This window comes from Gossypium raimondii, chromosome 4 (assembly GCF_025698545.1).
Source record: "Gossypium raimondii isolate GPD5lz chromosome 4, ASM2569854v1, whole genome shotgun sequence".
In the NCBI taxonomy this organism is placed as follows: domain Eukaryota; kingdom Viridiplantae; phylum Streptophyta; class Magnoliopsida; order Malvales; family Malvaceae; genus Gossypium; species Gossypium raimondii.
In genome coordinates, this window is record NC_068568.1 from 50,512,495 (window position 1) to 50,539,851 (window position 27,357).

Genomic DNA, 27,357 nt, shown 5'->3' on the forward strand with positions numbered 1-27,357 from the left:
AATCCAAGGTTTGTCTTGCGGTTATTGGAGTCTAATGTCGATGCCCATCCCCCTCCGAATTGACTTTTTTCTCTGCAATGGTTGTTACAGCAGAAGTTCCCCTTCAGTTTGAAAACGTATTTTGCCACAATGATTCATGCAAGCTGATAGACCTGGTTAATTGTTGTTTTTCTCAAAGTTCTTGCCAAGTTCATTGCTTGAATTAAATTCGAAGGTTTTTGCATCTCCACTTCTAATCGAATGGAACTTGACAACCTTGTGGTAAGTATGTCATTCAATTGATCTACCCACATAGATTCAGCCCGAGGTAACAACTCATGAAATCGACGTCGATACTCCTCTATCGTTCCTGCTTGTCTCAACTCGATCGTTTCTCCGAGGAGGTTTCTTGAAGTAAAGGAAACCTCTCTTGAACAACAAGAGTGGTCGAACCTTGATATGAAATTAAAACAATCCAAATAGATTAATAAAACTCAAGATCAAAGCAAAACAAATCAATAAGATGAGTAGAAGTAATCGATTAGAAGAAAGAAGAGAGATCTCATCAAATCGATGCATTCTTGATGGATTTTTTTTATAAGAAATGTACTTCTTGAAGAGTTCTTAAGCTAGAAATCAAACAAATAGCCGCTATTTGATAGAATAGAGAAAACTGAACTAGATTTGAAAAGAAAGAATGGAAAATTGCAAACAAATTGAGAAATATCATATTCTTGATGTTTAAAACAGAAATCTTTGGATCTTGGAACTTGAAAGTTCACAAGAATATGGAGTGTTAGAAAAAGATTAATATAAACTAAATATTCAAGAAAGATGGAAAAAGATTGAATGGAATCCTATAAAATCCTTTACAGAACACAATTGGCTCTAACCAATCCCTAGGAATGACAACCTAGTAAGTAAATTGGTGGTTGAAGAGTCCACAAGTTAAAATTTTATTAATACAAGGGGCAACATAGCTTTTACATAGGAAAAGGCTAGGGGAATCCTTATGAAACTATTATTACTTGCTAAATAGGTTGTAAGTCAAATCACTAAGTTTAAACATGAAAAAAATAACAAAGTATAGAAACTAAGGCAAATAAAAAAGGGAATTCGGTCGACTTATTGGCTAAGGCATGGACTGAATTTTTACAAAATAAAATAGCATTATTGGGCTAAATTAAACATGCCCATACATCCATATTAACAAATAATACCTGAACAAAATAACTAGGTGTAAATTACTCCAAATGAGCTGGATAACATGATTTAAGCTCGTGGGCTTGCTTGGGCTTCTTCAAGTGTGACGCCGATTGATGTTATCATTCTCCCATATGGGCTCGTGGTCACAATTTGAGTATTTAAGTAAATAGGCAAGCTTTGACCTTCCTAATTCGTCCTCAATCCTTATTGAACTCCAAAGTTTATCATTTTGAAGTTTCAACTTTTCTTCTTGATAAAATCTCTGTATGAATAAATTGAGTTTTGACTCCAACTACATAGATTTGAATCTCGTGATTGGAATTGATATGTATCAATACCAATATGTTTTGGTGTACTGTTTCAGATTTATCGATATATTTTAAAAATATTTAATATATGTATATACAAATATAAATTTATTTGTAAAATATAAAACTATCAAGCTTTTGGGCTATAATCATGCATTTGCAAACACCGTACATATCAACCCTGGTATACAACATACTTGCATACAAATATAATATGTTGTCATTCAATCACTTGTTAATTTGAATTACATAAATTTTCCTACAATTAATGTGGTCTACGTATAGGGGGTCAAAGGGGTGTAGCCCCCTTACAAGGTTGACGAGCCGTAGTCCTAACAAAAATTAAGAAATTGCACTTTGATTTCTGTGGAAAAATCATTAACATTTGCCAATTTTTAACCAAAACATAAACATACCCCATATTGAAAATCAATGTAATTTCTTATTGGAATAACATTTGTTCCATTGTTTTGTTACCATATAGTTAACTACTTACCGTGAATAACAAACTCCAATAAGCATCCAGTTTAACAATTAACAAATTAATTAGGTGAATCAATAAAACATATTATAACATGCGATTAACATTTAATCAAATACGAATCATGCTATAAATTAATCTAAATAGAAAACATATATAGCATATATAACAAATCAGTCAAATCGAACCAAAAAACATGTATCTCATACAATCACATCATTCAATCGAAAGTAGCTTGAATTTGTATCATACAAGTGGCTCAGGTACCACAAATGGATTGCCGATACACCTCTTGGCACAACAGTAAAATATATTATGATGACTACAAGCTATGGATCCATGTCTGAAGAACAAACTAGGATTGAGAGAAGGTCAAAAATATACCTTACGCAATCTGAAAACAACACAACAATGAAAAATTCCTAACCTCTACGTTATCCACCTAGAAGAAAACGATCAAAAAAACTCTAAAACTTTTTCAAAAAGAATTGAATTTTGTTGCTAGTCAAAGTTTTAATTCAAGTTACTTTGAGTATGGGATTAGTCCTTCCTTTTATTCAAAACCATTAACCACTAAGAGGGAAAATATAATATACATCTCTTAAAACGAGATTTTCTCCTTCGCTTAAGGTGATATCGATTTAATTTAAATCCTAACATCTTTTTTTTTATTTTCTTAATCGAATTTTCATTAAATACAATATTTAATAATTCAAAAAGGCATATTTATAATTTAATCCTTTTTATATATATATATATGCGCATAAGCTAAATACATATATTATGATTTATTTTAATATTGTTAAATTAAATTAATTATTAGAATATTTTTAATCAATTTAACTTTTAAGACAGGTTAAACATAATCCTAACCTTCATTACATTCCGATTGTCGCTACCAAAGAGTGTGACCCTCTAGGATCTTGTAACGTTGGTAGTAATATTAAAACAATTCTAATGTTACAAACAGTGAGCGACATCTAGCAATGCATTACTGCTACCCAAGTCATAAGAAGATGTGGTTCGACATGGTCTTCTATGATAATATTATTACGTAGTATATCCCTTTGTCCTTTATATTTAATTGAACACAAATCATGGAATAGTCTTACCTTAAATCTCTTGTTTCTTAATTTCCGAGTAAACTAAGATAAACAAATAAGTATGATATCTCATATCATTTAATTTGAGTATGCTCATGCATTTCTAGTTTCATTAAATCAAGAGGGCTAATATATTTCTCCCACTATGTAGGAGAGAAAAATCTTATCTTGAGCACTCACATTGCACTGCACAAATTGTGGCACACCCAACATTAGTCTTTATAGTACAACCATGTATGAAAGATGTTTAATTATGTCAAAGAATACGATTCACGATGTTAGAACAATGATGATCTCTACAGAAAACCTGGGTGCCTTAGGCAATGGGTTGAACAGAGTAGAAATGCCTTGTTGGTTTGAGCACGCACAACCACTTATACATGCCCATTGTTTTCATTTATGGGGCATGGGTTAAAACTCTACCAAGAGCGTAAGTTCACGTTCCCTTAATAGGTGGTTGTGCGCCACACACAACTTGATCCAATGAGGCACTCCCGTTCTGGTTGAACTTGTTCACCTCAAGCACTCGAGTTCTCTATAAAATTGGGCAACAAAACTTTAGCTCAACCCGAGGACAATACCGTCTCATTGAAGGGCCCATCGATTCCGAACAAACAACACTTCAGAAACTTCTCTGGAAGCAGTTGACCTCCCTTAAATGTATTGGTTTTCTTTTTCTTTAAAAAAATTCAATGGAATGTAGTGGTAGGTAACTATATTACATATCACTTCATATTTTTTTAAATTAAAATATTTTGTATATATGTTTTAGTATCTATAAAAACTATTTGTTTCGATATTTTTGAAAATGCATTAGGGGATCACTTTGTGAAGACAGTTGAAAACATGGTTCTGGATAAAAGAAATAATATTAATGAATAAATAAATGAAGTGATTTGATTTTGTAAAAAGTAAGTGTACTAGAATTTAGAAAACAAAAGTAATTGGGTGGTTGAGAATTGATTGCTTTAATGGTTTGATTAATCAATCATCCAGATTCTACAAACCGCCCATGCTATTAGTTGGGACACCAAACACCCCTTACTTTTCTACATCTTTTTCCATTATTGTCATTTAATTAAGTTTTTAATTTATAATTACACTCAATTAAAATTTTAATCACAAATTAGCAATCAAAATATATATTTTTATCAAAATCATGTTTTTTAGTGTTTAAAATTATCAAAAATTATGAGGCTTTCGACTTGGTGAGAGAGAAAACCAAATATATTTAAAAATTTTGAAATTAGAACTATGAATGTCTACTTAAAAGAAAGCTACTCATATAATTTTTTTTTTCAGAATACAGTTTTCACACAAATATTTTCAGCCCAAAATGGGTGTGAATCACTTACAAGTTAGAAGATATAATTGTTGGGTGGAAGTGGGTGAGACTAATTATGGAGCAGAAAGAAATAAGAGTCTGAATTCTTGTAATTCCGTTGGTTTTGGGTTATCCCAAATATTTGCCACAAATGCAAGTTAGGCTTTCACTTTCTCATCCCTTCTGCTCCATACTTTATTTTATCTGTCAATTTTGGAACACCAAACCGACATAGCAATGCGTATTAGCCTTGCTTTCTTCCCGTCGAATTGATAGATCGGAACTGGGAAGGAGAAATATTCCAGATCGATCACCTCTTTATAGATAAAGTTTGGTATTCCAGGCTACAAGGATTATAGAGGTCCTTGCATTAGAAGTGAAATTGTATTTTACTTTTATTTTAAAGATAGATAAATTAATCTTTATATATTATTAGATCAAAAAGTAAGCTGGTCATTTTGTTAAAAACTTTATCTATTTTTGGTGTTAAAAATTAGTCCATGTATACACGTGGCACGTCACATGTTATTATTTAGTTATTCCATCAATTCCGCTAATTTTTAACTGTCCAAATAGATGAAATTTTTAACAGAAAAAATTTATTTGCTCTTTAATCTATTGTACAGAGACTAATTTGCTCATTTTTTTAGTAAAAGAGACAAAATGCAATCTGAATCTTAATATAGAGGTCCTCATGACACTTTTACGAATAATGGGTTAATGGAATATTTAACTTCATAACCAGGTTTCAAATATGGTCACATATCCATTGTTTTTTTAGACATTATAGGTTCAAATTCATACATGCGCACATTACACTATTAAACAAGTAAACTTACAAATCGAATCTTGATATCGATCATGGATGAACTCACTTCATCTAATGAATCTACTACTCGAATTCGTTGCATATCCTTTTTTTAATATATATTACACAGGATATGTATCATTAGTTAAGCTTTGATTTTAAATTGAAAATTTCCGATCACAGAAAATAATTTTCTTAAAAATAAAAGAATTAGTTAGTTTGAAATTTAAATCAAAATTTTGAGGATTCGATTTTTTTTATATATTATAAACATGAATTATAGTATAATAGCCTTTCGGAAACCTAAGAAAGGCAAAGAAGTTGAAAAAGAAAAAGGAAGACAAAGGTTTGTAATTTCAAGGTCAGCATCCCATGTGATATCTACTTTCCAATACATCTTTACACGCAAAAACTTAATATTTTTTGATCCCACGTTTCAGCCATCTCTACATTTCTTTTATAATTTTTCTCCAAAATTGGTATATGCTTCCTTCCTAAGCATAACATAACTAATTGTTAACATTTCAATTTTACAGATAAACCTAATTTTGGATATGATAGAAAAAAATATTATTTAAATTGTTATACCCCTACTTCGATATGAACACGTGGCATCACAAGAAGCATTTTGGAAGCATCTTCAGATGGTCTTTTTTAACTTGCATCCTCTGGCTACTATGGACGACCTTTTGAGGCTCTGACTTATACCACCCGACTGGTCACTACGTGATTAGCCATTAACCCGCTAAATAACAGACCCTCAATCCAGACACCCAATTTTTAGTAGGTATGCATTTATTCCCCAAGAGGGAACTACTAAGACTAGCAACTTTGTATTATCTAAAAAAAGAGAATGTCAAAATAATACTATACTTGATGACAACTAAGGTATAACAATCTTATCACTTGACTGATCACACATTCTCCATATCCTGAGTTTGTCAACGACATGCCACTACCGAACATGGGGTTCTTTTCCCCCTATATACACCCCAACACACAATGACAAGAAACTCTTCTCTCCCTTTTTGGCAACTTTTAAGCATTCAGCCCAGCACGTCCCGAATACTTACCTTAAGCTTCCTTTTTCCTTTTTCTCTCACTCCAGCTCTTTGCCTATCTAGATGAACCGACTTTCTTGTTACCATGATCATCTCCTCTCTTGTTAAGCACTTACATCAATATAAATAATGATGACACACATTTAATACAAGCATGTTTAGTAATATATGTTTTTTTTTTATCTCTACATAAAAGAAACAAAATTGATACAAGTAAAGAGATTGCACATTGAAAAAACAATGTAACATGAAGCTTAGGAATTTAACGTAAAAAGAGACAAATTCGAAGAAGTTCAAACATAGAAAATAAAGGTAAAATGAGTGGACATTGTGCTCCATGTGTATCCAACCGAAAGCTAGGCTAACAGTTAAGCAGCGCTTTCATGTCCAGTAGGATATATGGATGATGCATCCGACAAAAACTAATGCTGGCTCCTAACATACCAAACACATGTAGTTATGGTTAAAGATGTGACCATTTTTCATTGGTAGGCGGAAAACCAAAGAAAAAGAACCAACACCAAATTTAACAACCACTTTCGAGGTGGGTCATCGTGGATACATACGTGGCAATAGAACCAAGGTTTTCATAGCTGACAAAGCATGTGATTTGGCGGTACTAGATTCCCCCAACACTTGTCTGACAGATCACCACCTCTAAAAAAAATTAAAATTTATTATTTAATATGATCAAATTGATAAAATATATAAATTATGAAAATTAAATTTATTATCATATCAATTAAATTTATTTAAAATTAAAAAAATATTAATATCATGATTAATTACCTTTAATTACTTAATAGAATTAAATTATTCTAATTTTTAAAAAAAACTAATTTGCTTAATAGTAAAATTGAGAGAGAACAAGGGTCACTAAATCCACCCCAAGTTCGGTGGAAGATGGAAGAAGTATGGCATTATCATCGTCAAATTGGTTCTTTTCTCATCTATCCTTTTATCCGATTCAGCTCCCTCAATCTTGTCTATAAATCTGCCAACTCTGCTCCACTGGTTACCTCCCCGGCCCCTTTTTTCCTTACATATTCTGCCTTGGAGATCGGAAAGACCTCCAAAAAGAAATATTAAACTAAGAGGTTCTTTGTATGCTGAGTGGCACTACATGTGCTTTGGAATCCCATAGTTTTCCTTCATATACTATTAACCCCACCGTCCATCCCTTATTCCATCTCACTCTCTTCTATATAAAACCTACTCTACTACTGCTTAACCAAGTACCTGACTTAGTTATTTAAGTTAATTTATAGAGGAAATGGGTGAGGAAACTAAGCAGGTGAGAGACTGGCTTTGTTAAAGAAAGGAAAACAGTTTGCATGCACGTATATAATTCAATATGGGTTCCTTTTTGCTAACTTATGTTGGCATTAATTGGAAATGTTTGGCAGGAACAACCGCCGGTAGAGGCTCAACCAGAGGAGAAAAAGGATGAGAAGGCAGAAGAGAAGGCAACAGAAGAAAAGAAAGGGGAACCACCGGCACCCACCCCTCCGCCTCCTCCTTTTATCTTGTTAGTGGACTTGCATTGTGTGGGATGTGCAAAGAAGATTGAGAAATCCATCATGAAGATTAGAGGTAATTATATATTTATCCATATAAATTAATTGGTATATATTTATTTGGTAAAAGTATCAAGGATCTCATATTATGAGTCATATTGTATTTTTATTATTTCTACTAAGAAAAAATAAATTAATTCTTATACATTAACTCAAAGAGCAAACCGTGCTTTTGTCTCCATTCCTGTTATTAAAAATTGATCTTGTACATTAGTATGAGATACATGTGGCATGTTATATGTCATTGTCTACTTATTCCAACAATCACGTCAGTTTTTAACAATACAAATGGATAATTTTTTTAACAGAAAAGATCAAATTACTGTTAATATAATGTTTAAGGACTAATTTATCTAATTTTTTTATTAGAGAAAATAAAATATACTCCGACTTGCCTCTTTGATTCTTTTACTTATTTATCTCTATTTTGAGACAAATAAAAATATACACAAATGGTTAGCAGGTGTGGAAGGAGTGGAGATCGACATGGCTCAAAACCAAGTGACAATAAAGGGAATAATTGAGCCTCAAACAATATGTGCTAAGATCATGAAGAAAACCAAGAGAAGAGCTAAAGTACTGTCTCCTTTGCCACCAGCTGAGGGTGAACCTATACCAGAAGTTGTCACTTCACAGGTCTCATCTAACGTCTTATAATTTCATTTACTTCATATATAGAAGTATTGAAGGGTGTTGATTGGTTTGATAATTCCAGGTTAGTGGATTAGCAACCGTGGAGCTTAATGTAGACATGCATTGCCAAGCCTGTGCTGACCAGCTCAAGAAAAAGATACTAAAAATGAGAGGTATAATGTTGGTTAAGTTTCAAGCCAATTCAACAACCGTACCCTTTTGCCACTTAACCGCAAAAAGCTAGATGATAATTTATGAGTGTGATTGACCAACTGAATGGGAAACTAAAGAAATATAAGACAGAAAAGGAATTCCATATTAGGCAGACAATGGCGGTGGTGGGGCCTTTCCAACGTGACAAGCACTTAGTAAATTACATCCAAGGTTTGATAAATTTGAATATAACTTTAAAAAGATACAAAATGGTTACTGAACTATTTGAAAGTTTTCATTTAAGTTACTGAATTATTTAAAAGTTTTTATTTAAGTTACTGGGTTGTTAAGTGTGTTTTTTTAAGTTCGGTTAGTGAGTTTCAAGCGACGATTTAACGATCAATATGGTAGATCAGTACCCATTGATGAGTAGAAGAATATACCTTAGATCTAAGTCTTTTGACGGCTAGTGTAGGAGATTGGACAAGAAAATTTTTTAGATTTTGGATCATAGATTTGTGATGACCAAAGTTGTTTCATGAAAATAAATGAACTATCAAAGAGAAAGGGGATTAAGAGCTTTTGATTGGTGCAGCCGGTACAAGCCAGTAACTTAAATGAAAACATTTGAATAGTTCAATACTCATTTTGTAGCTTTTTGAAGTTGAATATTCAAAACATAAACTTACTACTAGTTTATTAACTTTGGGTATAATTTACCCAAAAATTCATTAGGGATGATTGATGTTGTTTAATGGACACATGTTACAGGCGTACAGACTGCCGTAACAGAGCATAGCACAGGAAAAGTTACAGTGACGGGCACCATGGATGCAAACAAGCTAGTGGATTATGTATATAGACGCACGAAAAAACAGGCAAGGATCGTGCCTCAACCAGAGCCTGAGCCTCAACCTGAGCCAGAGAAACAAGAAGAAAAGAAAGAGGGCGAAGAGAAGCCGACCGAAGAAGCCAAACCTGAAGAAAACGCAGAGAAAAAAGAAGAAAAGTCCTCTGAAGAAGGTGAAAACAAAGAAGAAGGGAAGAAAGAAGGATCTGCAGAAGCAGAGGAAAATAGTGGCAATCATGGTAACGAGGAGGAAACCATGAAGAGAATGATTTACTATTACCAGCCCCTTTACGTTATCGAGCAAATGCCGCCTGCTCCTCAGCTTTTTAGCGATGAAAATCCCAACGCTTGTTGCATTTCGTGATGATTTATCATTACGACAAACTTCTTTTTCTACCTGTAGATTATTTCAATTTTACTATAAGGTTGAGAAGTATACAGATAACTAGTATATATAATTAATGTTCAGTCCTTACCACTGGAGATGAGAGTTTTAGAGAAATCTGGTGGACGGTTCTCACATGATCAATCAGGGAATGTGGGAAAGTGGGATCATTTGTACGACTGGGTTGATTAATTACTTGACCATTCTGTACGAAAGGCATACTCATAATAGTTTATTCCATTATATCTTGAGCCCTTATAAATGTCATACAATGTTGTGCTGAATGAGGATGATAATTTGTGTAAGAGCCCATTTTTGCCCGGCCCGATACAAATATAAAAACCAAATAAATAAATAAATTCTACTATTAATGTCCAGCTTTTACAGACCCAATTAACTTAGCCCAGATTACAGACCCAACTAAACCCAAAACCCTACTACAAAATAGCTCAAACTCGAATTTCCTAATACCAAACATAATTCAGCCTAAAATACCCAAAACCCCAGGCCCAATACACTATGGCCCGATTTGAATAATTTTCGGAAACCCCTAGGGTTTCCAGAGCCTCCTGCGCCGCTGCCACGCACACCTCTCCCCACGTACATGGTGCTACGTCCACCACCTCCGTACGCGTGCGCCTGCGCCTCTGTACGTTGTACCTGCAAGAAGGACAAACGAACACAACAAAGCAGAGAAGGCAAAGAAAAAAGCAGAAATCGACAGAAAATAAAGAAAAGAGAAAAAAAGAAAAGGAAGCGAGATGTTTTGGTTGTAATTTTGGTATTTCATTTTCGGCTATATAAAGCCAGTTTTCAGTATTTGTAAGGGGGGACAAAAAACGCAAAAAAAGGCATATTGTATCACACACACATTCAATATACAGAAAAAATTTTCTTAAAGGTGATTCGAGTTTTTTTTTTCGCTGCTTTTCGTTTCATTTTCTTTGATCGAAATAAATATCCAAATCATCTTACTCAAGTTTTCTTTTCAAAGGATCGTATTTTAAAATCTTTTCAAAATTGCAACATTAAGACATTAAACAATCGATTCGGTACCAATTTTGGGCGTTACGAGGGTGCTAACCCTTTCTCGTGCGTAACCGACTCCCGAACCTGTTTTCTCAAATTTCGCAGACCTAAAATTTATTTTTAATGGTGAGCCGATCACACATTAATAAAAGATCGGTGGCGACTCCACATTTTATTTTCAAAAGTCGATCCCCATTTTTCAAATCATAAAAATGGTTTCGACAATTTGATCTATTTGAAACAAAATTTTATACGAGTTTTTAATTTGTATGGAGTGTATCGGACATCGTTAGACACGAATTCAAATTTTGTTATTTTCATCTCCACCCCAAATATGATATATAAAAAAAGTAAAATTTAAGTTTCCATTGATATTTTTTTAGTTGCCGTTAGTAACTTATTGAATCTATTTTAGTTATAACTAAGGAAATCTAAAAGAACAAATTTGGATCTACTTAACCAAATATTGGTTTTATAATATGGTTACATATAAGGAAGGATCAACACTGACACTACGATGTCTATCCTAACGATAGTATTGACATGGTCCTATAACGTCTTAAAATTTAATATTTTTATTTCAAAATAATTAACTTAATGACTACATTATCTTAAAATTTTACAAATTATGATTGTTGATGCAATCATTTTTCACGATTATTATAATTATTACAACATCATATATTTAATTATTAATATGTAATAAAAACAGTAATTATCACAATTTATTGTAATTTATGAAAATTGTGACTATGAAAAATAAAACTAAACTTTTTAAAAATAAATAAATTTTATAATAAGAATTTAATAAATAATCTTAAGTTTCATCAATCAAACATCAAATCTTACATCACAACCAAATAAACCAGACAAAATAATCTATTATCAAAATTATTTTTATATTCTTTGAGCCAAACCTCCATTCAATTTCATTTTTGTTGGAGAAATTTTTTTTATTTTAAAGTATTTATATTTAAGTCACGAGCTAATCGAACACCAACTTAATTGTGAAATTATCAAAATAATCTTCTACGTGCAAAATAAGTTATATCGTTATGAGAGTGTTTTTGTTCATTTTATATATTTTATAAATCAATAAAAAATGTACCTATAAATTAATAAGATTTGAACTAAGAATATCATGCATGCAAAACCTTTAACTTAATTTATCATTACAATCAAAACATCATTTCATTTTTATATGAATTTTTAATAACCATCATTGGGCATCTCTAATAAAAGTACTATGGAGGCCACTGTATTAGGAGTTAAATTACATTTTGCTCCCTCTATTAAAAAAATAGACAAGTTAGTCCATGTATATTAGATAAAAGAGCAAATTGTTCATTTTTGTTAAAAGATTCATTCATTTGTATCGTTAAAAACTGATGCGATTGACAAAATAACTAGACAATGACACGTGACATGCCATATATACATCATGTTGACATATAGAGATCAATATTTAACTGTAGAAATAGATGAAAGTTTTAATAAAAAATAATTTACTTTTTAATCTAATATATAAGAATAATTTACCTGGGATAAAATGTAAGTCGTTTTTATTCGTAGAGGTAGTGATAAGGTGAATACAAAGGAACTAATTTAGGATTCTGCCCACACCGATGTCTCATAATTAAGCTGTTGACTACAATAAGGAAACAGAAAAAGGGTTACTGAAATTTACATTATCGTAGAGCACTAAGAAAAGAATGAGGATGATGAAAATTATATGTAAAAGGAAAAAGAAACACAGAAAAAGATCCAAACTAGAAACATTAAATTACTAAAAGTAAACAAGGAAAGAAGAATCACGAGAAGAAGAAGGGAAAGGGTGAAAATGAAAGGTTGGGGTTGGTGTTAACAGCCTCTCCCTCACCCTTGCTAGCGCCACCTTGCATTCTCCTAACAGCTCCGCCATAATCGATACCTTAATCATTCTTCTGCTGGATGGAAATTTGAAGACCTCCAATTCCACAAATCTCTTTTTCTATAAGAACAGAAAATATTGAACCTACTTTTAGCTTTCCCAAATCAAGTGTTGGAATGCTGAGATAGAAAATAAAGATGCAGCCAAACGTTTAACTTAAAAAGATAGAAAATATTTGTGGGGTCTACCAAGTACCAAACTTTTCTCTTTTAATTCTATTTCTTTCATTTTCATTCATAACATTATTATCCATAAATCTATATTGATAATTGTGTCCTTGATTAGAAATTATGAGTAGTTATAAAAATAGTATAAAATATATATTTATATTGAAATTATTCATTAATAGAATCTTAATTCAGTTGGAAAACAATAAAAAAATTAATTCTTTTTACAAAACAACTAAAATTTAAAATTTTGAAATCATAAATTTTTAGATAAAAGTTTTCTATTTACAACATCAATGTCTCATAATTTAGTATTAATAAATTATTAATACTCACGTTTTATTTCTATTTTTTCCGGTAAAGAATTTTAATTTTTAAAGTGTAAAATTTACTTATATATTTTTTATTACGGCTTCATTACCTTTTAAGATATGTTATATATTGCATAAATATTATTGTTAATATAGGAGGATATGAATTTGAGTGCATTGAAAGGGAATATGGATAGTTATAAGCATTGTATTAAAAATAATAGATATTAACCTATAATAAAATTGTTAAAAGAATATTTTATATATTCATTATTACTTATCAAACTATGTAACATAGCATGACCTATTAATTTACTTTTAAAAATAAGAAAAAATCTCACAAAAATGAATATCACATGCACAAATCAAATTATAATTTTAAAATAAAAGTAAAAGATAACATTATAAATATAAAATATAAATTAAAGTAAATAGTTGTAAAAAAAGTTAATTTTCAAGTATTTAACAAAAAATTATTTTCTTATTTTATCTTTATTTTTAACATAAAAAACAATATAATAACTAATACTTTTCATTTAAAATTCTACTAAATAATGTCTACTTTTATAAATTAATTATATAAAATCTTTTAAATTTTGTACATACAAATTCCTATTCAAAAGAAAATAGCTAATTTATATTTTTATATTAATATTTCATATTTATTCTTAATTTAAAAACATTATGATTTTCCTATTATATATATTAAAATGTTTTCTAAATATAATTAATTTAATCTATGTGATAATCAACACATATTGCAAGAACATGGCGTGTACATCAAGCCATGTGAATTAACGAGTGATGCTCACATGTACATGAAAGTCAAACTTTTAACTTTGAAATTTCAGATTACGACTATGTAACTCTGGAATTTTAGTTTATGATTTTTAAATTTATTTTATAAAAAAGTGAATTATATAAAAAGAAAAAAAAAGTTTTCGATTATTGCAAATTGTGTGAATAAAGAAAGTTATATAGTTTTGATTTTAATAATTTAATTACTTAAATAATTTTTTTTGAATAATTCAATTACTAGATTGTAAATTCTTTTAATTAAATGAAAATTTATTAAAAAAATTTAAAAGTAATCCAATTCCTGCACGTCTACCATGGGTGGGACATGGAGTGGCTTTAAAGTCTTGTGGGTCAGAATTACGGACTCAAACATGCTTTCCTTCTCATTCAAATCTCACTGCACTGCCTTGCAAGCTTCTTATGAGTTAAGAGAAAAGTTTAATTCTGGAAAGCAGATGGTTAAAATGTGACTATAGTGCTTGTACTTTCTAAAAATTAGGAATTTAGGCCCTGCACTTGTATTTCTAGGATTTCAGTTTCTTTACTTTTCAAATTAAAAGAAAACTACTCCATGTAATTAAAAAAAGATCTTGTAATTAACCTGGATTTAATAAAAGAATTGAAGGTATTAACAATTGGACCTACATTTTGAAATATGAAAAGTAAAGGGATTAAATTCCTAAAAATATAAGTATATAAATTAAATTCCTAATTTTCAAAAAGTTCAGGGACTATAAACATATTTTGACCAAAGAAAGCTATTAAATTAGGCAGAAACGGCTGAGAGATTTGACATTTTATGAGATGGGCATTCGAAATTAATTTGAATGGTGAGGATGAAGGCAAATTACACTTCGAACACCCAACTAACAAAAAAATAATATTAATGAATGACCCAATCAATTTCCATGAGAAAAGGAAAAGTCCGTCAATCTTGAACCGCCAAACAAATAAGAGGAGAAAACGTATGATAACATGAATTGGTTTGTGCTTCTGCCAATTGCAACTTTCACATGCATCTACGTTGCCGTGTAATTTAACATATTTATTCGTTTTTTTTAATAAAAAAACATTTGATTTTTTAGGAGGATTTTTAGCACAAATTTATTGGATTGGATTATTTTGCAAATTTATTGAATTGTACCATGTTGAATTTTAGTCAAGCAAGGATTTTCAAAAAAATTGTGTGTGATTGAATATGCTTCGCAGGTTTGATCACATATGCAGCACTATGGGTTATGAGGGGATTCCTAACGATAATATTCGATTGTTATTGATATCATCTGCTCTTAGAGGAAAAGCAAGGGAGTGGTTGGATATGTTGCCTCCCAACACTATCACTACGTGGGAGGAATTTTTATACCTATTCTTGAAGCGAAATATTTCTATGACCACCGTGCTTATCGCTTACAAAGGGTTGTCCGACTTCAAACAAGAGAGTACCGAGACTTTAGGTCAAGCTTGGGAAAGATTCAAGAGAATATTATGAGGCTTAATTGGGAATGGAGTCGAGAGTGCGGCTCAATTGTAGTATTTCTATGCCAGATTGTATGAGAGTAATAAAGAACAGGTTGAGAGTAGTAGAATCCGCTAGAGAGATGTCTATATCCGTGATGATTGTGTCCAAGGAAAAAGGAACATTTGCAGAACAAGAAGAGTGTGAAGTGGAGCGATTTTTGGATGTTGAGAGCATGGGGCCTGTTGGGACTGAACAATCTAGTGCACATAGAGAGTTCTCTATTAGAAAGGAGGATGAGTCATGCCATGATTGTAACAACCCGATTTTCAGTAGTCATAGAGTAGTGGTTTCGGGACCACAAATTTTCTTTGTGTCGACTCGTAATTATTATTTTTAGAATATTTATAGAGTTATTAAATCCGTATTAAAATTTGGTTTAGAAATATTAACGTTTAGATAGTTAATTAAAGAAAAAGAACTAAATTGAAAAAAGTGTAAAAGTTAATAATTAGTTCAATTAAATGATTCAATAGCTTAGTAATTACGTGATAAGGGACCAATATAATAATTAGTCCCTAATGGATAGTGTTGGACGGCAAGAGAAATTAAAATGATAGATTAATGAGATTTTAATGACATAATTGTAAATAAATAGAAATTAAATAAAACAAATTAGAAAAAATAAGTTTTCTTCTTCATTTCTTCTTTTGCCATTGCCGAAACACCATAGGAATAGCTTGGAGAATCGGTTGAGCATAGAAGCTTGCGTGTGAGTTCAATTCTTACCTGTTTCTTGTAATTTTTATGTTTTTGAGATCGTTGCAACTAGGTCCAGCTAGCCTGTACCTTTGTTTCTGATTCTGCTAAAAATTTTGGAAGTTTCCATTGTTGAATATTATTTATTTGGAGTATTTGTTGTGCTATTTGATGAATTTGTAAAGAGATTTTTGTTAAATCTTGATTTTGAGATTAAATTGTGAGAATGTCAAAATAGTAGGGTTTGATAGTGACTTTTAGGTTTAGTAGGGGCTTTTTGAGGGCCTAGAATATTTGGATAGATTATTGATTTGAGAAAATTAGTTAATTTGATGAATTAACTAATTAAGGGATTAAATTGCAGAAATTGTAAAAGTTTGGGGTAATTGTGAAAATTTGAAAAATAAAAGGGTATTAATTGTAAAATGGATTGGAAATGAAATATATGCTAATAAATGAGTAATTTTATATTTTATATCAAGATTCCGTAGATACTCGTGGAAAAGGAAAAATAGTTAATAAATGAGTAATATATTATCGAATTTAGTACTCAGTTTGGATTGAACGCGAGATTTGAGTACATTCGTGATTTGGTATATGACGGTGGTTTCGTGTGGCTTGGCCGTGTGACCCAAGTCAGTGAGTTACATGGGTACGGACACGGGCTGGGGCACAGCCGTGTGTCCCTATTTTAAATGTCCACTGGCCTGAGACACAGGCGTGTGTCTCAGCCGTGTGAGTCACACGGCCGTGTGACCCTTGCAGTCTAAATTTTTCAAATTTTTCCTAAAATTTCCAAATTTTTCTGATATAGTCCTGGATTGTTTCTATAGTATTTCTAGGGCCTCGAGAGCTCGATTAAGAGACATTATGGATGTATTTGAATAAAATTTGATTATGTTTGTATTAATGTACGATTTGAATGGTTTAATATTCTGTTTGTCCTGTAATGCTCTGTAACCCTATTCTGATGACGGATACGAGTTAGGGGTGTTACAATGATGATGACTGGGAATCCCACGATGATATGGAATTCTAACTTGAACAGGAAAGAGTTTATCAGCTAGATTGGTGGAGGCATTGCAAGGAACCATTGGAACCTCTTGAGGATGCTTTCGAGAAAATGATATCATCTATAGTGAAGTCACCCAAGCTTGAGTTGAAACCTCTTTTGGAAGATTTGAAGTATGGGTATTTTGGAGAGAATAATACTTTAACGATTATTATCTTTGCACGACTCGGTGTGGAATAAGAAACCGCTCTTCACCAAGTACTACAAGTGTGCAAAAAGGCTAGTGGGTGGACTATTACTAACATTAAAGGTATAAGCCAATCTCTCTTTCAACATAATATTCTCTTAGAGGAATCGATGGTGGATGGTCAGCGGCGAATGAAAGGAGGTGGTGAAGAAAGAATTAACGAAATGGTTAAATGCTAGTATTGTCTACGCTATCTCTGATAGTGAGTGGGTAAGTTCGACACACTGTGTCCCGAAGAAAGGTGTAACACCCATATCCTGTTTCTATTACCGGAATAGGATACCAAATGTTACTAGTCAAGTTGGAACAGTTAATAACGATTTATGTTCAATAATTAATTCAATTCCATAATTAGAGGTTGATCGTGCTAATATTGAAGTCATTGAAAAGCTACCACCTCCATCCTCTAACTATGGGATCCGTAACTTTTTGGAGCATGCCAGGTTTTATTGGTGGTTTATCAAGGATTTATTTCAAATTTCCAAACCATTGAGTCGTCTTCTACAGAAAGATGTTCCCTTCATTTTTGACGAGGAGTGCACTCAGGCATTTGACATTTTGAAAGAAAGGTGATCTGTTATAATTTCATATGTCAAATTAGGCTTATCGTGTCACTTAATGAGCTTGTATTTAAGCAATTTAAGAGTCTTTTTATTAGTTTAACTTAATTTTAGATTTTCATTTTAGTAAGTGTAAATACCTCTTTTTACTTATTTTTTAGACCGAAATTGGTCAATTGTGCCATCGGGGCCCTAATGTCTGTTTAAGTGTTAAGTGTTGTAGGTACTTAACAGTAGACCAAAATTACACGAAAACATCCCCGAAGATAGAGGTATCGTGATATTGAAACATGGGAATCATGATACCTCCAATAGGTCCAAGATGAAGACCACCTACAATGGTATTGTGATATCCTCTTTAGGTATCACAATACCCAATTACCAAGGAGCATCCCATATGTCGACAATATTGTGATATCACTATCGTGAGGGGACAAAAAATGACACCAGGGGTAGTCTTTGTCTAACTGAAGCACTAAACAATGAAGGTCCGTTCAAGGAAATTTTGGGGACAATTATGGAGTCAGATTTTGCTGTTAAAAATAGCCAATTTTGGCATAGGAGAGAGAAGATACACATTAGGCTTAGTCTTTAGCTTAGTTTCCCCCGTTCCATCGCCTTACCACGTATGTGGTAGGAGATTTAACGTTTAGGTAGTTTCAGGAGGTTCACCAAAACAAAATTCAAGAATGGGCTTGTAATCGCGAGGAAAAAGATGAATTGCCACAAGAATCTCCGGAGAAGTTGCAGATACAAAAAATTCTTGAAGGCATTCAAACACAGGTCGATGAAACCCAAAACATGATAGTCTATGCATTCACGAATCATGATAGTCTCCACCGTATGATCATGAAACCCAAAACAACATGATGCAAAATGCAAAAAAATTAAATGGAAGAACAACTAAACGCTAATACTGAATAACAACCTAGAACATCAAATTTTGATACAGAGTGACAACAAATGTTTCCCCTTCTTAGACAGTCTTAGTTTAAAATTTTCAAAAGAGAAACAATGGAAAGTGAATTGTTAGATTTGTGTGACCAAAATTCTTGTTAAAAAATAATACAGTGGCAAAACTAGGGGATATGTGGAGGGCTTAAGGCCGAGGGCCGAAACTCCTCTTGTGGCACAAGTAGAATTCGTATAGAACTACACTTCATCTATTTAATATTAATTAGAATAAGGTTTTTCAACCTTTAAATAAATAAATGTAGTCAAAACTCCTCTTATATCATTTGATTTTCAACATTAGTGAATTTTCAATAAGACGAAGCTAACAAAAAGCAGAGAGAGCTCTACTAAAAATTGGAAATGACAATCAAATCCAAATCACGGAAGTGATAGAGTAGATACAGCTAAGTATTGAGAATATCACCACAAACAATCATTATGATGTCGACGGTAGCAGTAAGAGTGAGAGAGACTTTTGGGCAAAAGAAAACCAAAAAAATGAAAAAGGAAGAGAATTGCACTCTAGTGATATCAGTTGGCTCGAGGGACATTGGCAATGGCTAACTGCATAGTGGAGTGCAGCTAGGGAAAATGGAGAAGGAAGAAGAGGAGTAAAGAGTGAAAAATAAAAAAAAATGAAAGAACCCCACCTGTGACTTTCATGTGAAAATGAGAAAAGGGGAAATTTCTCTTCAGTCCTTGTAACATTTTGGGTAAACTATTTTCTAGCTTTTCCTTTTACATATTTGAAATTTAGCCTTTGTACTTTTCATATTTCAAAATTTAAGTCAACTTGTTCATATTGCTAATTTTTCTTATCAAAATACTAACTTTATTTTGGATTGTTTTTTTTTTACATTACTTAAAACTTTATTTTATACTCTTTTATTTAATAAGGTTAAATTTAAAAAGTAAAATAACATTTTGGTAATCACATTGACAAAATGCTTGCTAAAAGTAATGTTAATGTTGAATTAGAATTTAAGAAAATTAACCTTTAATTGAATTTGAAATGTTTAATTGATGCTTATGCTATTAGTGTTTATAAACTTTTCTAGAGCTTTTTCTAACTGTTCTTAAATAATTTATAATTCGATAATTTGATTTGTCTGGAAGGAATGTATAAAGCTTGTGGTTCTGGGTTCACCTTGGACCAAAACCACATGAAAAATCAAACATTGCTGTGAAGAAAACAATATAGCATTCCATTTCGTGGAAACTCAATTAGGGAAAGGGAAATTAACAGCTCCCGGGCTATAAACCCTAAAAGCTCTTCCCAAATTTGGTTGAGAAGAAATGGAGAATTCAACTCAAGAATCCCACCTGAGATCCGATAATTCGGTAACCTACGAATCAGCTTACACAGTTTATGCCATGGCCTTATCTTCCACGCCTTCCTCCACCAATATCAACCATCAACGCATCGCTCTCGGCAGCTTCCTCGAAGATTACACTAACAGAGTCGACATAATCTCATTTGATCCAGAAACCCTCTCCTTCAAGACCCACCCAAAGCTTGCCTTCGACCACCCTTATCCACCCACCAAGCTCATGTTCCAACCCAATCGAAAATCCGCTTCATCCTCTTCTTCTTGTTCCGATCTTCTCGCTTCAACCGGCGATTTCCTGCGTCTCTGGGAAGTTCGAGAATCTTCCATTGAACCTGTCACTGTTCTAAACAATAGCAAAACCAGCGAGTTTTGTGCCCCGTTAACTTCCTTCGATTGGAACGATGTTGAACCCAAGAGAATTGGGACTTCCAGCATCGACACAACTTGCACCATTTGGGACATCGAGAAATGCGTCGTTGAAACCCAATTGATCGCTCATGATAAAGAGGTTTACGACATTGCTTGGGGTGAAGCTAGAGTTTTTGCTTCCGTTTCCGCTGATGGGTCCGTTAGGATTTTCGATTTGAGAGACAAAGAACATTCCACCATCATTTATGAAAGTCCCCAACCCGACACCCCTTTATTAAGATTGGCTTGGAACAAGCAAGATTTGAAGTATATGGCTACCATTCAAATGGATAGCAATAAAGTTGTGATTTTGGATATAAGGTCACCCACAACCCCCGTTGCTGAGTTGGAGCGGCATCACGCTAGTGTCAATGCCATTGCCTGGGCTCCTCAGAGTTGTAAGCATATTTGTTCCGCTGGGGATGATACCCAGGCTCTTATTTGGGAGTTGCCTACGGTGGCGGGACCTAATGGTATCGATCCTCTGTGTGTTTACTCTGCTGGCTACGAAATTAATCAATTACAGTGGTCTGCTGCGCAACCTGATTGGATTGCCATTGCCTTTTCCAACAAATTGCAGCTTCTCAAAGTTTGAGGTTTTCACACTGTATTTTCCTGCTTGAAGTCTGGTCTTCTGTTTCATAGACTGCTTAAGCTTGTATTCCCCTTTGACTTGATTTGTGGAATCAGTTTTAGTTAAGCCTGTCAATTCTGACTTGATTTGTGGAATCAGTTTTAGTTTAGCTGTCAATTCTGCCATTACTTTGCACCATTGATGAAGTAAATGTTCTTCCAAAAATCTGTATTGAAATTCCTTTAGTTAAGTTTATCATCATATGGTAAACATTACATTCAAGAATTTTTAAGTTTCGTTTGTTTGATGCTTGATTGTCTTTATGTAGTACAATTGAACAAAACCTCCCCCTTTTAGATAATTTTCATGTGATACAGTTTCAGAAAAGAATTTCACTGGGCATTTAGGTCATCAAATTATATGATCAGTTTCATGTTAAGGAATTTAACTTAACAGGTAAAAGCATCATAGAGGTCCTTGTACTGGGAGTCAACTTGCATTTTGCCCTCACTACTCAAAAAATGGGTAAATTAGTCCCTCTACGATAGAGCAAACTAGTCCTCTTGTTAAAACTCTCATCCATTTTTACTTTTGTATGTTAGTATGAGGTACACGTGGCACACCTTGTGTAACTGCCCGATTATTCTGTCATTCGTGCTAGTTTTAACAGTAGAAATGGATGAATCTTTTAATAGAAATGACCAATTTGCTATTTGATCTAACGTAAAAGGACTAATTTGCCCATTTTTAGTAAAGGGGGTAAAATGAAATCAGACTCCTAGTACAGGGACCTTCATGATACTTTTACCAACTTAACATGATATTTTCTAGCTGGAAAAGAATTGAGGAAGATAATAAGTAGGAATTCCATATTGTTGGAACTTCATAGTTTAATGAATTCATTAGGTATGTAAACTAATTTTATCTTGTTTGAGAAGCAGTTCATCTCACTTTCGATATTAGAATATCCTTATTCTACATGATAGCCATCAACTAAGCCAATTTTAATGTAACATATACTATCAGGATGAAATAACACTCTAAGGGTAGAGAGCAAATGCCCAATATGTAGGCTTTGATGCTTTTACCTTCAGTTGTGTACGTGAACAATTTGAGGATATTTGTAATCGCTTTAACAAGTTAGATATTGTTATCAACTAACCAACAAAATTCACTTGTCGTTTCCTTTGGTACATGTTAAATATATATTTGATGGTTTGTTTAACATGTGAGCATGAGTAGTTTAAATTATTATGGCGCAATGAAGATATGCAAGATGGACATTCTTTTGCATTCTATGCTTTCTTGGACAACAAATTTGATTCAATGTAAAGTTCCCTTCAATCGTGGTTGGGTGATTAATGCATTTAGTTTGTTTTAGTGATTGACTTTGAGCAATATGCTCTGATATGTTGTTTATTGAAGCACTCTTTCGTCTTATATCTTCATGAAAGCCAGCTTGGATGAAGCATTGTCTAGGCCTGCCAGAGATCTTGTATACTTCAATGGAACAGGTAGTATTCTGTAGAATTTGTTGTTGCAGCAGGAATATAACTCCTTGGAGGAGGTTCAAAATTGAAGGATCAATGCAACAGGTGTAACCATGAGGCATGATATGGTGGTTGCTCACCAAATCCGTTAACTATGTGGTTAGGTGTTCGATCCCCGTTTATAATAATGGAGCACGTTTCATGGTCAATCGTTTATCCCTTTGAAGAGTACTTGTGACGAGGGGATTAATCATCATTGTTGGCGGTGAATACCTTGGTTACGACCAAAAATACAGCAGGTGCGTTTGTATAAAAAAACAAAATCGTGTAAATTAGGCTAGAGTATCTATCATATGGGAATCTTACTATTTCTTCCGCCTGCAACAAATTAATCAAAGAAGTACCGATTTTCTTGTTCTATTTCTTTCATGGACTTTTACATGATCCGTTGAATAGTCTTTCAGGCTGATCCAATCCCTTGCAAGCGGAGTCTGACCTTTGAATGAAAAAGAAAAGTCTAAGGCAATTAATTAATGGTGTGATAGAGATCCTCTACCAAATTCTAGCTCTTGTTTAGAGGTCTCCAAGGAACGTCTTGACAAGCACCACAACAGAATTAGTCAAAATTATACACTACTTTCTTTAACAACATTTAATTATAACAGTAGGTTTGTTGTATGGTCAAATATAGGTGATCTTCTCATACAAACTAGTCACTTTTAAACATTGGATGCCTTTAGAGTAAGGTTGGGTCAAATTAAATACGGATGGTGTTGTTTCAGATAACACTAATGGCGTGTCAATAGGAGTTTTCAGAGACTCATTTGCAATAGGAGTTTTCAGAGACTCATTTGCAAACTGGTACATAGCTTGACAATGAGAATTGAGAAGGAGAGAATTTTTAAAGTTGAAGCTAGAGCTATTTTGGAAGGTCTCCAAATTGTATGGGAAGTTAGCTATAGACATTGGGACCTAAAATGTGACAATTTGATGCTAGTTAAATCAATTTTGGTTGGAAACATTGTTGTTAATAGGATGACAAAGTTGCGACTGGTTGATCATCTGCTAAAACACAATTGGAATGTGCGAGTTCGACATATTCCTAGAGATCACAACAAAGTTGTTGATCACATGGCTAAACTAGTTTTGTTATAACCTTAATAGTTTATAGAGATTTGAAGAACCCCAGACTCAGTTCTAGTGTTGCTGCATAAAGATTTGAATGCATTGTCCCTTACTGCTACTTAGGAATTTCACTGGTTTGTAATCACTATTGGTTGGCTGTCTTTTGTACCGAAAAAAAAAAGCTTATTCTTTTTATGTTTTCTTAATCCTTTATAATGTATTTTTATTTATAATAATAATATCCATAAAGTACAAATATATTCTTTATTAAATTAGTTTTGTATAACATCTTGTCTCAAATTTTAATAAAATTAGTTCTACTCTTAATAGAAATAAAAATAATAAATTTTAATTAATATGTTATTTAATAAAAAGTTTAATTTTTATATAAAATATGTTAATTATAGTTTTATTAAATAAAAATAATATTTAAAAAATTGAATTACATTTGCAAATTATATCTTCTCTCTCTTTCTGTATATCTCTCTCCCTCTCCCCTCCCCCTCCCCCTCCCCCTCTCTCTCTCTCTTTAATCTTTCTTACATAAAAGTCCCCCATTTTATCCACTAAAAGGAGTTGCCTAATACCAAACATGGGGGAATCAATAATTTTCGATTCATATTTATTTTTAGATCAAGACTTGGTTGTGTAATCAACCATTTTTTTTGCTTCACGGAAGACATGTTGGATTTTGACAGTCCAATTGCGCCTACATTCCTCCTTTATTCTTTGGACTAAAGTTGTTGATGATGACCCTACTGAAGCATTTGTTAGCATATCCACTACACTTTTATTGTTAGATTCAATTATCACCTTGGTGTACCCCTTCTGCGAAGCTATTTCAAGGCCATGGAGGATCGCCCATAATTTAGCCATTAGAGCATAACCTCTCCCGATGAATCGATGAAAGCCTGCTAACCAATTACCATGCGAGTCACGTAAAACGCCACCTATTGCTGACCAGTTTCCACTCACTACAGTAGCTCCATCTGAATTGATCTTTAGCCAACCATAGCAAGGTGCCTTCCATTTGATGGCAATAATTCTAGATGATTCATCTTTCAACTTTGTTATTGCTGCTTATGTGAATGGCGAGATTTTTAGCTTGTCCTAGTATCGCCTCAGTGCTACCATATTTTCCCTGAATTATTATTGCATTCTTGTACTTCCAAAGTAAAACCTTATATGTAACAACTCGCCCGACAAAGTTTTTGTATGTGAGTACTATTTGTTTGACATATAGTTGGTAATAGAAGGGTAGATAAGAATAAGTGTTTGTTTTGGATAAGTATAGAGTTTTGAGTGTTATGCCAATTGGCGAACTCTTTGCTTTGGCGAGATCTATGGTTGGCGAACTCTTTTGTTAAGCATACGCCACCTCAGATTTTTTGGCAAACTAGTCAAATTTATAGTTAATTAGATTTGTTTATTATTTTAGTAAGGTAATTTAGTTAGTTAAGTTGGGATTTATTTAGAATAGAACTAAGTTACTGTAGATGAAAAGACTTAAATTATTATAAGCGCACTTAATCACGAGAACCAAGAGTGTTAATGGAATTATATGATTCTTCCACTAAACCTTGTCTCCGTGCTTAAGTGTATAAGGATAGCGATGACTGCTCTAAAAACCTTTGCGTATTCTTTGTTTTCTTCTTTCTTCTTGATTTTCTTTGAACTCTTTGAAAAATTTAGTCCAAAAAACCTCTTCGAAGTTGGGTTCGTTGTATTCAGCTAACTTATACATTTGTATCAGCTCACTAGTAATTAATGATGAACCCTAGGTTATCTTCAAAGTTATTTACGTGTTTTTAGTTCTACATGCATAAATGTTAGAATGGTGTGTAAGGAAGGAAACTTCATGATTCTGGATTAAGTGTTGATGATTCTTGCATGCATGTTTAGATTTGATAGACTAGTGATATGATATGTTTAATTATCATCATTTTTAGATCAAGAAGCTACTAAAGGCCCAAGTGATAAAGGCAAAGGACATGCTTTATAGACTTTACTATAATTTCTAGTGAGTTCCTTCTGACTTTCATGTGTTGTGGTCTTTTTTATTTTATATTTGTATAAGGTAAGTATTCTTTCTTTGTAAATGATGAAAAATGTATGTGTATGAATATTTGTATAAGGTAAGTATTCTTTCTTTGTAAATGATGAAAAATGTATGTGTATGAATAACGGTTATTCAGAGTTGTTAATTTGAGTTCAATATGTCTATGATATGAAGTATGAGTCATTTTTCATATTTAAGCCACTAGTAACTGCTTCTAATGTGAATGAATGATATGATGTGAACTGATATGTAGAGATAGAGATGAGGAGATATGTTTGTGTAGCCTCCGATAGGACAAGTATGTTGCAAACTGGATTGGCAAAACATGATAAAACATGTTATATTGAGTGTAAATGATATGAGAAGTTATGGTGAATAATGTATGTTAATGAGACTGTATTATGTATCTGGCTATGAAATCTGGGCACATTGCTGGCATGAAAATGGATTATCTGAGTTATGTTGAGTTGGCATATAGTATTCACCTATGTGGTACGCCATTGGCTTATTGATCTATCTGAGTTCTGTATACACCATTGGGCATACTCTGTGATAATGTGTGAATTTTTTTTAAAAGTTCAGTTGTGCATTTAGTATTCTTACTTAAGATATTTTTGGAACTCACTAAGTTTATACGAACTTACTCTGTTACTTTTTACTTCTCAGGCTTACTGGTTGAAAGAAGACCTACCTGAAAGACTACACCGGAGCGCTGCTGCTATTGTGAGATAATATGTTTTGTTTGTAGTATGCATGAAGCGTGGGAGTGGCATCTAAGTATATATTTTTAGAATAATTTGTACAAAGAACTTTTTGTTAAAACTTTGTTTTTATGAAATTTTATTGAAATTTCATGCTTTGGATATTAAATATTATATGCGGTTTAATACAGTTACTGTATTTGAGTTTATACGCCATAAGATTTAAACATTATATTTAATCCAATAATGATTTATTTCGAACATTGAAGTGTTACAAATTTTTTGCCAGAACAGGTGTTAAAATTAATATGATTTCTAAGTAATAACATGTCATACTTTGATTTTTTAAAGGATCTGGTTTGACATGTTACATTATGGCTTAATGGGAGGAATTATATGAAATACAATTTGGCTAAGGGGAATGTTATATAATGTAGACACCAAATCTAAAATATATGATAATTTATATATATAATTCAAAATTTTGAAAATTCCAAAGGAGCGATCGTACCCCCTAGATCCATCCTTGGATTCAACTCTCGGGTTGAGCTATAGAAACTTTTCGTTTTCCAAAATCT

General features: G+C 32.7%; 2 protein-coding genes across 4 annotated transcripts; both read left to right on the forward strand.

Moving 5' to 3' along the window:
* Window positions 1–7,252: 7,252 nt before the first annotated feature.
* On the forward strand, window positions 7,253–10,111 carry LOC105780440 (heavy metal-associated isoprenylated plant protein 9). Its single transcript, XM_012604776.2, has 5 exons — window positions 7,253–7,564; window positions 7,677–7,863; window positions 8,311–8,483; window positions 8,563–8,653; window positions 9,405–10,111. The coding sequence occupies exons 1-5, from the start codon at window positions 7,544–7,546 to the stop codon at window positions 9,845–9,847; spliced, it is 915 nt and encodes a 304-aa protein (XP_012460230.1). The 5' UTR covers window positions 7,253–7,543; the 3' UTR covers window positions 9,848–10,111.
* Window positions 10,112–20,204: 10,093 nt separating this feature from the next.
* LOC105780384 (protein TRANSPARENT TESTA GLABRA 1) lies at window positions 20,205–26,948 on the forward strand. 3 transcript variants are annotated; one of them, XR_008195430.1, is made up of 4 exons: window positions 20,205–21,426; window positions 22,863–23,193; window positions 25,969–26,039; window positions 26,745–26,948. XR_008195430.1 is itself a non-coding variant. In XM_012604674.2 (2 exons), the coding sequence occupies exon 1, from the start codon at window positions 20,388–20,390 to the stop codon at window positions 21,423–21,425; it is 1,038 nt and encodes a 345-aa protein (XP_012460128.1). In that variant the 5' UTR covers window positions 20,205–20,387; the 3' UTR covers window position 21,426; window positions 26,745–26,948. The 3 variants fall into 3 exon arrangements, 1 of the variants encoding a protein (XP_012460128.1); XR_008195429.1 differs by lacking the exon at window positions 25,969–26,039; XM_012604674.2 differs by lacking the exons at window positions 22,863–23,193; window positions 25,969–26,039.
* Window positions 26,949–27,357: the final 409 nt, after the last annotated feature.

Bases quoted from the DNA above. Each gene is read 5' to 3' on its own strand.
- LOC105780440 (XM_012604776.2), top strand. From the start codon at position 7,544: ATGGGTGAGGAAACTAAGCAG. The intron at 8,484-8,562 runs GTCTCATCTAAC...TGATAATTCCAG, and splicing joins CAGAAGTTGTCACTTCACAG to GTTAGTGGATTAGCAACCGT. The intron at 8,654-9,404 runs GTATAATGTTGG...CACATGTTACAG, and splicing joins AAAGATACTAAAAATGAGAG to GCGTACAGACTGCCGTAACA.
- LOC105780384 (XM_012604674.2), top strand. From the start codon at position 20,388: ATGGAGAATTCAACTCAAGAATCCCACCTGAGATCCGATAATTCGGTA.